We start from the raw sequence: 13,864 nt of genomic DNA, 5'->3' as shown, positions 1-13,864 counted from the left end.
GATCAGCCATGATCTTGTTGAATGGCGGAGCAGGCTTGAGGGGCCGATTGGCCTACTCCTGCTCCTGTCTCTTATGTTATGTTATGTATGACAATAAACTTTATTTGAGCTTAATTGCCCTGGGTAGCAAGTTCTAAATGAAAGTAGTTGGAAGCGGGCATTGCAATTCTACAACAGAATATACACTCAGCGACCACTTTAATAGGTACATCTGTACACATGCTTGTTAATGCAAATATCTAATCAGCCAATCATGTGGCAGCAACTCAATGTGTGAAAGCATGCAGACATGGTCAAGAGGTCCAGTTGTTGTTCAGATCAAACATCGAAATGGGGAAGAAATGGGATCTAAGTGAATTCAATCATGGAATGAAACATCCAGTGAGTGTCAGCACTGTCACCTAGTTAATGAGAGAAGTCAGAGGAAAATGGCCATACTGTTTCAAGCTGACAGGAAGGCGACAGTAAACCAAATAACCATGCATTATAACAGTGGTGTGCAGAAGAGCAACTCTGAACGTATCGAACATTGAAGTGGATGGGCTACAGCAGCAGAAGACCATGAACTGGAGGTACCTAATAAAGTGGCCATTGAAAGTAGACAGATAGAGTCAGTGGGTGGAAATATGGTAAATGGAGTTTAATACACAGAAAACGCTGGAGGAAATCGACAGGTCAGGCAGCATCGAAGAAAAGGAATACAGGACCAACATTTTGACTGACTATGAAGTTTAACATGGTCATTGAATTTGGTAAGGGTGAAATTCAAAAAGCAATTATACAAATGAAGTGAGACTACAGATGACTAATATTCAAAGGATTTAGATGTTCCATTTTACAAAAAAAAATAGTAGGTAGGTCGAATGTCCAAAGTGATCATTCGAGTGTCAATTACTTCCAGGTCCGGGGGAAAGCCCTGAATCACTTGGCCAAATAGCTTTTAAGTTTTCAGTGTGGTCTTTGAAACTAAATCAACACTGTACATTCTAATGGAAATGACAAAATTCAGGGAATTAGTTGCTCTATCATTTTTGTTCAATGTTGTCATCAAAAAAATCTCACATCAGTTCTGTAGATGACCCAATGTACATTATTATTTTTCCAATAATAATAATGCTCTCCTCCTTCCCTGTCTTCCATGGTCCACTTTCCTGTATCGGATTCCTTCTTCTTCAGCCCTTTACCCTTTCCAGCTACCACCTTCCCTGTTCTTTACTTCATTCCCCCCTCCCTCACCTGCCTGGCGTCACCTATCATCTGCCAGTTTATACTCCCCGACATCTTCTTATTCTGACCTCTTCCCCCTTCCTTTCCAATCCTGATGAAGGGTTACAGCCCAAAATGTCGATTGTTTATTCTATGGATGCTGCCCAACCTGCTGAATTCCTCCAGCACTTTGTATGTGTTGTTCTGGATTTCTAGCATCCGCAGAATCTCTTGTGTTTACTATTTTTTCCAAAGTGGAATTCATTAAAAATTTAATTCGGTACAACTACACAATTAAATATAAATCTTCTCTCACCTGGCCAGAGTTGAAGTAGGTAATGCAATACTTCGATGTGCTTCTTGAAGTCCAATGCACTGGCCAACTCCTCGGAGTCTGTGAAAACCCTATTGCTATGGTTGGAGGCTTCCTGCCGCTGGCTTAGGAGTACAGGCCCAAAACACACTGCCAGGTTCTGGCAGGTCATCTTATTGACCTCGTGGTATGAAGCAACAAGCTTCAGATGATCCAGCAGCATCTTCAGTGTTGCCTGTGGTTGAAAAACAAAGGAAAATTGATGAATGATTAATAAAGGAAATCCAATTAAAGATGGTGCTAGTGAGACATGGTGACGTTTTACAGGCAGCAAACAAAAGCACTAACTATTCTATTAACTACACTTTTTCTGGACTCTGATTACTGCAATCTCCAGCCTGTAATTTCCCTTTGGGAGTTGAGCTTTTGAACCATCTGTACGACCCAGCGTTTTTGCAGTATCCTGAAAGATTCAATGAACTGGACTCTTGGAAATACAGGTAGAGCCACAGCAGCCATTGCTGGAGTGGACTTGGGGCTAGCTTGCAGCAGCAGGATCCAGGCCAGAGAGTAAAAATCATTCTGTTGTTTGGCTGATTTAAGTGCCGAGCCCAATTAAAAAGATCAAGGCAACAAGGCAGAGGGCAAAGGATGAATTGGTGTTTAGCTCACTGCTCTGAGGTTTTACTTGCCTCAGCAATGATCTGGCTCCATGGTTGTGGCCTGCAGTCATTGGCACTCGCCTCAGCACTGAACTCGCTTTGTGGTTGTGGCCTGCAGTCATTGGCACTCGCCTCAGCACTGAACTGATTGTGGACTCACTTTCAGGTACTCAGCAATTCAAGTTCAGTGTGCTATTTGTTACTTGTTTTTGCTTGTATGATTTGTTCAGTTTTGTTCACACACTGGGTATTTGACGACCTTTGTTGTGTGTGGAGTTTTTAATGGGTTCTATTGTGTTTGTTTTGTGGCTGCCTGCAAGAAGATTTTTTTTATTTAGTGATACAGTGCAGAATACGCCCTTCCAGCCCTTCAAGCTGTGGCACCCCAGAAACCCCACACTCCTTAGGAGTTAGTGAAGATTCGGCATGACATCTAAAACTTTGACAACTTTTACGGAAATGCAAATTATGTCATGGAAACACAAATGCCCTTGAACGTAATATCTTACAAAAACTGGTGGACTGCGTCAGTCCATCATGGGTAAAGCCCTCCCCTTCATTGAGAACATCTATACGGAGTGCTGTCACAGGAAAGCAGCACCACCATCAGGGACACCAAACACCCAGATTACGCTCCCTTCATGCTGCTGCCATCAGGAAGAAGGCACAGGAGCCTCAGGACTCACATCTTCAGGTTCAGGAACAGTTATTACCCCTCAATCATCAGGCTTTTTTTTATGATTTAAATTTTATTGAATTCTTTTACAAATTTTCCCCAAACCCTTGAGTCAGTGTTGAAATTATGTAAATCATAGCTTACAAAACATAAAATTATCCATAAAATAAAAACAAATATAGCAGAAATAAATATCAATATAATAATCATGTGTGTATTTAGACTAACATAAAAAACTGCCATTCAGCAATATGCTTCACCACTACATTCACCACTATTTCCTCCCCAGGAAGCCTATTTGCCCCATTTTTGTGTATAGATGTCCAATCTATCAAACTGTTTGTAAGATATATGTAACCTATAGTATAGACTCACTTTCAAGGACTTGTCACCATACGTTCTTGATATTTATTGCTAATCAATTTATTATTATTATTTCTTTTTTTATTTGAACAGTTTATTGTCTTTTGCACAACAGTTGTCTGCCATGTTGGTGTGCTCTTTCATTGATTCCATTATGGTTCTTGGATTTATTGAGTATGCTCGCAAGAAAAAGTATCTCAGGGTTGTACTTGGTGACACACATGTACTTTTACAATAAGCTTACTTTGAACTTTGTACCCCAATTAACCCTAACTTAATCACAGGTCAATTTACATGACCATTTAACCTATTCGATACATCTTTGGACTGTGGGAGGAAACCGGAGGACCTGAAGAAAACCTGCACATTCCACAGGGAGGACACACAGAGACTCCTTACAGAACAGTGCCGGTATTGAACTCTGAACTCCGGAACACCCCGAGCTGTAATAGCATCATGCCAACTGCTCAACTACCAAATGTATACTATATACCAGAGTACCAAAGATGAATCTCAAGGTTATTTACATTATACATACTTTGATAATAAATGCACTTTAAATTTTGAAATCAGAAATCACTCATATAACTACATAAACCATAGAACAAACACAGAGCACTACAGAACAGTACAGTCCCTTTGGCCCACACTATCGAGCCAACCATTTAACCCATTCATGATCAATCTAACTCTTCCCTCCCCCATAACCCTTCATTTTTCTTTTATCTATGTGCCTATCTAAGAGTGTCTTAAATGTCCCTAATGTGCCTGTTTCTACCATTACCTCTGGCAGCGTATTTCACACACCCACCATTTTCTATGCGAAAACCTATCGCTGACATCTCTCCTATACTTTCTTCCAATCACTTTAAAATCATGCCCCCTTGTATTTGTCATTTCCGCCCTGGGAAAAAAGTATTCAGCTATGCACCCTATCTATGCCTCTTATTATTTGTATACGTCTCAAGTCACCTCATCCTACTTCACTCCAAAGAGAAAAGCCCTAGTTTGCTCAATCTATCCTGCTTTCTATTCCAAGCAGCATCATGGTAAATCTCTTCTGCACTCTCCAGCTTCTACAAACTCCTCTGATGAGACAACCAGAACCGAACACAAGCTCTAAACAAATTATTAATAAAAACAGAAGATATAGAAAGCTTCATGACCCCTTGAACTTGCTATACATATGAGATTACAGGTGATCTGATGTTGGCCTCCGCTGTACTTTCCTCTCTGTTTCCCATAATCAAATCACAGTCAATGTGGATTGGAAATATCTCCTCCTCACTGACAATCAATGCTGGTTCACCTTGAAGATGCAGGCTTAGCTCCCTCTACATCCAAGACTGTGTGGCTAGGCACAGCTCAAATACCATCTATAAATTCACTGATGACACAACTGTTAGCAGAATCACAGATGATGACATAGAGGTGTACAGGAGTGAGGTAGATCAGCTGGTTGAGTGGTGTCACAAAAACAACCTAGCACCCAACATCAGTAAGACCAGGGAATTGATTGTGGACTTTGGGAAGGAGAAATTGAGAGAATTCACACCAGTCCTCATCGAGGGATTAGCAATTCCTGGGCGTCAACAGCTGGGATGATCGATCCTAGACGAACATATTGGTGCAATTATAAAGAAGGCACGCTAGTGGCTATACTTTATTAGTATGAGGAGATTTGGTATGTCACCAAAGACTTTAGCAGATTTTTACAGATGTACCGTGGGGAGCATTCTGACTGATTGCATCACCCTGTGGTACAGGTTCGGAAAAAGCTGCAGGAAGTTGTAAGATCAGCTATCTCCATCACGGGCACAACTCTCCGCACCATCAAGGACAACTTCAAAAGGCGTTGCATAATGAAGGTGGCATCCATCATTAAGGACCCCCATCAGCCAGGAAATGCCCTCTTCTCATTGCTACCATCAAGGAGGAGATAAAGGAGCCTGAAGACACATACTCAATGTTTCATAAGGTGGCATCCATCATCAAGGTCATGCCATCCTCTTATTACTATTTTCAGGGAGGAGGTACAGGAGCCTGAAGGCACACACTCAACATTTCAGGAACAGCTTCTTCCCCTCTATCATCAGATTTCTGAATGGTCCGTGAACACATGAACACTACCTCGATATTCTTGCTCTCTTTTTGCATCACTTGCTTGTTTTTTTAATATATTTCTAATTTTAATTTGTAGCTGGTTGGTTATATAGTGGCATCCGCACCAGACTTCAAGGTGAGCAGTCCTGGATTCCAATCGGGCTGGCTCCTTGCCCCCTTTTCTCTGGGTTGAGCATCAAGATAGCAACTCAGCTTCATAAAAAACAAACAAATGCTAAAGAAATGACAAGGTTGCTGCCCGATGCACCACAAGGCATGGAGAGGAACAATAATTGTAATTTGTTGCATATTTTGTCTATTGCATTCTACTGCTGCCACAAAAAAAAACCAAATTTCATGACATATGTAACTGATAATAAATAAAATTCTGAGAAAATGTTCACCTGGATGTTACCTGGACTGTAGTGTACCAGCTATAAGTAGTAGTTGTCCATGGAGCATTGAAGGTTGACGGGCTATAATAAGATTATGAGGGGCAAAGGGGCAATTACAGCCTTGTGTTTGAGTGGATAGGTCTCTATCAGCTTTGCACATCTGGATACTGCAATTTTTCCCCATTCTTTTCTACAAAACTGCTCAAACTCTGTCATGTTGCACAGGGACTGTGAGTGAACTGTTTTTTTCAAGTCCAGTCACAAATTCTCAATCGGACTCTGACTTACCCATTCCAGGACATTAGCTTTGTTGTTTTTAAGCCATTCTTGTGTAGCCTTGGCTTTACGCTTGAGTCATTGTTTTGCTGGAAAACAAATCTACTCCCAACTCGCAGTTCTCTTGCAAACTGCATCAGATTTTCCTCTAGGATTTCCCTGTAGTTTGCTGTATTCATTTTACCCTCTACCTTCACCAGCCTTCCAGGGCCTGCTGCAATGAAGCATCCCCACAGCGTGATGCAGCCACCGCCACGCTTCACGGTAATGATGGTGTGTTTCTGATAATGTATGATGTTTGTCTATGCCAAACAGTGTTAATCTGATGACCAAAAAGCTCAATTTTGGCTTCATCAGACCATAGAACTACCAACCCCACTTGGAGTACTGTGCTCAGTTCTGGTTGCCTCACTACAGGAAGAATGTGGAAACCACAGAAAGGGTACAGAGGAGATTTACAAGGATGTTGCTGGATTGGGGAGCATGGCTTATAAGAATAGGTTGAGTGAACTTGGCCTTTTCTCCTTGGAATGAAGGAGGATGAGAGGTGACCTTTTAGAGGTGTAGAAGATGATGAAAGGCATTGATCATGTGGATAGTCAGAGGCTTTTTCTCAGGGCTGAAATGGCTAACACAAGAGGGCACAGTTTTAAGGTGCATGGAAGTAGGTACAGAGGAGATGTCAGGAGTAAGTTTTTTGCACAAAGAGTGGTGAGTGGGTGGAATGGAATACCGGCGACTGTGGTGGATACAATAGGGTCTTTCAAGAGGCTCCTCGATAGGTACATGGAGCTTAGAAAAGTGGGCAATGGGTAACCCTAGGTAATTTTTGAAGTTTGGCACAGCATTGTGGGCCGAAGGGTTTGTATTGTGCTGTAGGTTTTCTACGTTTATGTTTCTAGAACCTTCTTCCAGCTGACTTCAGAATCTCCCACATGCCTTCTGGCAGACTCTAGCTGAGATTTCATGTGAGTCTTTTTCAATAGTGGCTTTCTCTTAGCCACTCTCCCATAAAGCAGCAACTGCTGAAACATCTGGGCATCTCCCATCTCGGCCACCGAAGTTTGTAATACCTTCAGTGTTGTCATAGGTCTTGTTGGCAGCTTTTTTCACTAGTCCCCTTCTTGCAGTCACTCAATTTTTGAGGATGGCCTTCTCTTTTTATAGGCACTGTAGGTTCCTGATTAGTCAAGAGTATGAAAGGTTGTGCAGAGAAGACAAGAGAATGGGATTGAGAGGGATAATTCATCAGCCATGACAGAATAGCAAAACAGACTGGATGGGCCAAATGGCCTAATTCTCCTCCTATGTTTTATGGTTATAGAAAAGCCTTTAGCAACAAAGAAGGTTTCAAACTCCTGTTTTATTTCACATATTCATTTTTATAAATAAGACAGGAAAGGAACACAGTTCCATGTCAGATTTATCCGTCTAATGCTTTTAAATGATTTCCTTTAAAAGGTGCTTAAAAAAGTTTTTGCCTTCAAATGAAAAAAGCCACTGTTATCTTTCACACAGTCTATAATTCAACAATCACTGGCTTTGATTGCCAGTTTTACAGAAGTAATTTATAACATAAAAACATACCTTTCACTCAAAACTAGCAGACACTGGGGCTCCTTCAAACACTTCCTATTTCAGTGATCGTGATTAAAAAAATATTTAAGTATGTGTTAAGCTAGCTTAAAGTTTTTTTTTGTACAAAGAGGTCACTGTATAAAATTCTGTACGAAATGGAAGTCACCTATAGGACCTGCATACCAGCACATCTTTCATTCCAGAAAATTATCCCCGTCCATTTCAGATTATTGCTGGTATTCAAAGAACGCAAAAGAACAAAACCAGTGATAAGAATGTTTGAGCTGGGCCAGTGGAAACATCAATAACGTGACATGCAGTGCATACTAGAAGGTCTGTAAATACACTCCAGGCCTCTCGATTTTAATGATAACATAGCCTTAACTAAAGGCTCCTAAAGGTCTAGATCAAGTAGAAATGGTGAGGATGTTTCCCATAGTGAGAGAGTCTAGGACCAGAGAGCACAGTCTTAGAATACAAGGCTGTACTTTATAAACGAGATGAGGAGGAATTTCTTTAGCCAGAGTGTCGCTGTATTTGTGGAATTTGTTGCCACAGGTGGCTGTGGAGGCCAGCATTGGGTATATTTAAAGCAGAAGTTGATAGGCTCTTGATTAATAATGGTGTCAAATGTTACAGGGAGAAGGCAGGAGAATTGGGATTGAGGGGGAAAATAAATCAGCCATAATGGAATGGTGGAGCAGCCTCAATGGGCTGAATAGTCTAATTCTGCTGTTGTCTTATGGTCCCATATCTAAAGCTCTCTGGGTGCTAAAAGAGATAAAAAGAATGGGAAACAAAAAAAGGGGGGCAAAGCCAGGCTTATTGCAAAAGAATCCAATGGGATGTGAAAACTGTAATAAGGGGCAAAGAGAGTTATGAACTGCCAATGTCAATGGGAATCTAGAACTGTTCACTGGGCATTTACACTCACTGGCCATTTTATTAGGTACAGAAGTGGAACCCAGTGTGGTCTTCTGCTATATCCCATCCACTTCAAAGTTCAATGTGTTGTGCGTTCAGGGATGCTCTTCTGCACACCACTGTTATAATGCTTGGTTATTTGAGTTACTGTTGCCTTCCTGTCTTCACCATTGTTTTGGGAGATTTTAACCAGGTCAATCTGAAAAAAATCACTATGTAATTACTACCAACAAATCACTTGCAATACTAGAGGAAACAACACACTGGAACATTGCTACACCACCATCAAGAATGCCTACCGTGCTATTCCATGCCCTAACTTCATAAAGTCTGATCACCTGGCTGTATTTCTACTCCCTGAGTATAGGCAGAGGCTGAAGGCTGCAGCACCAATAAGGTGAGGACCAAGAAGGTATTGACAAAGGAAGCACAGGAGCATCTATAGGACTGCTTTGAATCAGTGGACTGGGCTGTATTTAGAGATTCATCTTTGAACCTGGATGCTGCAATTGTTACCGACTTCATTAAAACCTGTGTTGATGACTGTGTGCCTACAAAGACGTACTGTACATTCCCAAACCAAAAGCTGTGGATGAACCAGGAGGTACGTTGTCTGCTGAAGGTTAGATCTGTGGCATTCAAGACTGGCAACCCAGGCCTGTACCAGAAAACCAGGTATGATTTGTGAAGGGCTATTTCAAGTGTGAAAAGACAATTTCAAATGAGGTTGGAGGTGACATCGGATGCACGGCAACTCTGGCAGGGTGTGCAAGACATTAATTCCTACAAAGCAAAACCCAATAGCATGAATGGCAGCGATGCTTCACTGCCAGATGAATGCAATGCCTTCTATGCCCACTTTGAAAGGGAGAACACAACTACAGCTGTGAAGATCCCTGCTGCACCTGATGACCCTGTGATCTCTGTCTCAGAGGCCGATGTTAGGCTGTCTTTAAAGGGGGTGAACCTTCGCAAGGCAGAAAGTGCTGATGGAGTACCTGGTAAGGCTCTGAAAACCTGTGCTAACCAACTGGTGAGAGTATGCAAGGACATTTCAACTTCTCACTGCTATGGGTGGAATTTCCCACTTGCTTCAAAAAGGTACCAATTATACCAGTGCCTAAGAAAAAAAATTGTGAGCTGCCTTAATGACTATCACCTGGTAGCACTCACATTTACAGTGATGAAATGCTTTGTGAGGTTGGTCATGACTAGACTGAACTCCTGCCTCAGCAAGGACCTGGACCCATTGCAATTTGCCTATCGCCACAATAGCTCAATGGCAGATACAATCTCAACGGCTCTCCGCACAGCTGTAGACCACCTGGACAACACAAACACCTATGTCAGGATGCTGTTCATTGACTATAGCTCAGCATTTAATACCATCATCCCCACAATCCTGATTGAGAAGTTGCAGAACCTGGGCCTCTGTACCTCCCTCTGCAATTGGATCATCTGACCTTGCTGACTATTAACACTGGTGCACCTCAGGGGTGTGAGCTTAGTCCACTGCTCTACTCACTCAGGTGGTGACGAGAGGGCATACAGGAGTGAGATGCCAACTAGTGGAGTGGTACCGCAGAAACAACCTGGCACTCAACGACAGTAAGGCAAAAGAGCTGATTGCAGACCTCCGGAAGGGTAAGACAAAAGAACACATACCAATCCTCATAGGGGGATCAGAAGTGGAGAGAGTAAGAAGTCTCAAGGTCCTAGGTATCAAGATCTCTGAGGATCGAGGTCTCAATATATCGATGTAGTTATAATAAAGGCAAGACAGTGACTATAGAACCATAGAACATTACAGCAGAGAAACAGGCCTTTTGGCCCTTCTTGGCTGTGCCTAACCATTTTTCTGCCTAGTCCCACTGACCTGCACCTGAACCATATTCGTCCATATATCTCTCATCCATGTACCTATCCAAGTTTTTCTTAAATGTTAAAAGTGGACCAGGATTTGCCACTTCATCTGGAAGCTCAATCCACACTCCTACTACTCTCTGTGTGAAGAAGCCCCCCCCTAATGTTCTCTTTAAACTTTTCCCCCTTCACCCTTAACCCATGTCCTCTGGTTTTCTTCTCCCCTAGCCTCAGTGGAAAAAGCCTGCTTGCATTCACTTTATCTATGCCCATCATAATTTTATATACCTCTATCAAATCTCCCCTCATTCTTCTATGCTCCAGGGAGTAAAGTCCTAACCTATTCAACCTTTCTCTGTAACTCAGTTTCTCAAGTCCCGGCAACATTCTATGCACTCTTTTAACCTTATTAATATCCTTCCTGTAATATGGTGACCAAAACTGCACACAATACTCCAAATTCGACCTCACCAATGCCTTATACAACTTCACCTTAACATTCCAACTCTTATACTCAATACTTTGATTTATAAAGGCCAATGTACCAAAAGCTCTCTTTACGACCCTATCTACCTGTGACGCCACTTTTAGGGAATTTTGTATCTGTATTCCCAGATCCCTCTGTTCTACTTCACTCAGTGCCTGACCATTTATCTTGTATGTTCTACTTTAGTTTGTCCTTCCAAAGTGCAATACCTCACACTTATCTGTATTAAACTCCATCTGCCATTTTTAGCCCATTTTTTCAGCTGGTCCAAATCCCTCTACAAGCTTTGAAAACCTTCCTCACTGTCCACTACACCTCCAATCTTTGTATCATCAGCAAATTTGATATTGGCTATATGAAGGCTATATTTATTATGAAATATGAAGGTGTAAAGAGGGTTTCTTCTTTTTGTTAACTAGCAGGAATGCTAATTTACTGATAACGAGAATGGTATTCCTTTGTAAACCAAATGGGGATTAATGTTCTTTCTTCTGAGTCTGTAAGCTTTTGTTGACGGGCTTTTGGGCAGATCGGCGCGAGGGGGTCGAGAGAGAGGACACAATGCTCTAAACTGGGCGAGGATCGGACCCCAAAGGGGGGGTCCGAGGCCGGGAGATTCTCCGAGGAGAGGGGGGATGAAGCTAGATGTGCTTGGTTGACCACTCGGAGGGTCCTGAGCTGTTTGGAGAGTCCGAGGAGTTCGGAGGGTCCTGAGCTGCGAGTCGAGGAGTTCGGAGGGGAGCGAATGGTGGCCAGAAGACTTCAGTAATTGAGCTCCAACGGCTGTGCACGAAGTGGTTTGGACTTTGATAAGTTTGGCGCCTTTTCTTTAATTTTCTCTTCATATATACTGTATCGTTATTAATCACTTAGTTATAGTAACCTTTATAAATTGTACTCATTTAATCGCATATGGTGTACTGTCTGTTTTTGGGCGAGGCGGGGACATCACACAGCATCCACACCAGCTGATTACCCAGTTTGGCGGGGCTGAAGGCTGCTCCCCCTAGACAAGAACGAGCTGAGCGAGCCTGAGGCGACCCAGGGGGTTACATTGTGGGGTGCTCATCCGGGGTTGATTTCTGTGGAAGCTGTGTGATCACCCTCTTTAAATTGTGTCTGCGGCGAAGAGCTGGTGTGCCTTTGTGGGTGTGCGATTGCTGGTTATCGCGGTGTGTGTGTTGGGTGGGGTGGTTGCTGTTGGCTGACGAAATGGTGGTGGGACCATGGGTTGTCCGTACTGTTTGGAGATTGAGGAGTGACAGGTTGGGATGTTTCAGCAGTGGTGAGCTCCGCCCGGTTATTGGAATAATGTCCAGCCCTAAAGGGGCGTAGGCGTGGGTGGAGCGGACCTCTCAGTTGTTGGGTGAGTGGCAGTGCTTGGCTGAGGAAAAGCGACAGGGACGGGTTGAAAGTTTGATTAGACGGGCTGGTGACTTTGTTAGAACTGTCGGGCGCAATGATCTCAAAGTGACCGCTGCCAGTTCTGGGAAAGTGTGGGAAAATGCGTGTGGTTCGACTGGAAGTCAAATGCCGCAGCTGGGGGGCTTATTATATCTGTGGCAGGAGATTGGTGGGAAGTTTTTAGGGTATCCCTTTTTGCCTAGGGGGGCAGATAAATTGCTTGTGGTGCCAAGGGGATCTGTCAAGGGGATCAGTTGTTCCGTTGATTCGAGAGGTGTCGGGAAACTTAGAGGAGGCCCAGTGGGGGAACGGCTTGGGGTCTCTGGGGGAGCACATTCCCAGCAATGTACCAAGGAACTCCCGAAAGGAACAGACCCTATTCCTGAAGGCTTAGAGGGGCCATGCGCACAGGTGTTGTTACGGATGGATGGAAGTCAAATTAAAGCCATCCTCGGCACCGGGGCGCCGGTGAAGTTGCTGTACAGTTTGTTTCATAACCATTATTGGAAGCATTTACCCTTGACAACATTGAGGACACTGGAGATTCGGGGTACCAGTGCCGGTGATTATCCAGATGACGGTTGTTGGTCAGTGAAAATGGAGTTCTTAGAGGCAAATGTGGAGGAGACTGTTCATGAATCGTTAATGCTGATGTGTCCGGACCCTGTTGAGACGGGCAGCGTTTCTGTTCTAGAGAGAACCAATATCCTGCTGGTGCGCTTGGGGCCTGCCCGGAGGAGGCAGGTGAGCGCTGTTTGGAGGCATTGTCGATGCACCCAGGGTTTCGTGCTGCTTGTGCGGACGTGTGTAGCAGCATTGGGCTGATAACGAATTCAAACAAGAGCCAGTGATGGTACGGCCTGGGGGAAGTATCTGATGGTGAGACCCTCTTCGTGGACGCTGCGAAATACCACAAGGGAGGGGAGTTGACTGCTGAAGACACCTCGGAGAGAGAGAGGTTGCGGCGACTGGCCCCTACAGCCGTGGAAGATGTAGGCAGCGTGTGTATGGATTATATTGCGTTGAAGAGGCGCACTGTCAGTGACCAGAATATGGCCCTGAGGGCCAGAGAGGCGATGGCCTGTCTGAGTGGTGTGAAGTGGTTTAAGGTGCTGGATCTGAGGAGTGGATGTTGCCAGATCCCGATGAGTGGGGCCAACAAGGAGAAGACGGCCGTTATAAATTCCCTAGGAGTCTTCGGGTCCGAAAAGATGCCACAGGGCATATCTGGAGCCCTTGCAACCTTCCTGCGGGGAAGGTGGAAGACCATAGGGGATGTGGAGGCGTTTGGAGTTTTGGTGTATGTGGATGATCTATTGGTATTTGGATTTGCCTCAGGAGAATATGAAGTGAGGTCGTTGCAGGAGCAGCTGAGAACTACCGAGTTAAAGTGTTTTCGGGACACGTGCCAGGGCTGGCGAAGGTCGCAGCTCGTGAGAGACTGTCTCTACGGAATCAAGTTTGAAATGAAGACGGAGAGACTGGAGAAAGTGATCTGGAACCATTCGGAAGACTTACAAGTTGGAGAGAATGAAGAAAGTTGTCTGACTGAGGGTAATAGCAAACTGAGAACCCGGAGAGGGGAGTTTGCGGAGGTGAAGAAATTACAGACGA

General features: G+C 43.8%; 1 protein-coding gene across 1 annotated transcript in view; it reads right to left on the bottom strand.

Annotated features, from left to right (window-relative positions):
* syde2 (synapse defective 1, Rho GTPase, homolog 2 (C. elegans)) overlaps nt 1–13,864 on the bottom strand; it is a 148,517-nt gene that overhangs the window by 14,787 nt on the left and 119,866 nt on the right. Inside the window, exon 6 of the mRNA XM_059985205.1 lies at nt 1,523–1,754. Coding sequence (XP_059841188.1) covers nt 1,523–1,754 — 232 coding nt within the window. The remainder of the gene's footprint in view (nt 1–1,522; nt 1,755–13,864) is intronic.

This window comes from Hypanus sabinus, chromosome 11 (genome assembly GCF_030144855.1).
Source record: "Hypanus sabinus isolate sHypSab1 chromosome 11, sHypSab1.hap1, whole genome shotgun sequence".
In the NCBI taxonomy this organism is placed as follows: Eukaryota; Metazoa; Chordata; class Chondrichthyes; order Myliobatiformes; family Dasyatidae; genus Hypanus; species Hypanus sabinus.
Note: the sequence above shows the minus strand (reverse complement) of the source record. Positions and strands in the feature narration are given on the sequence as shown.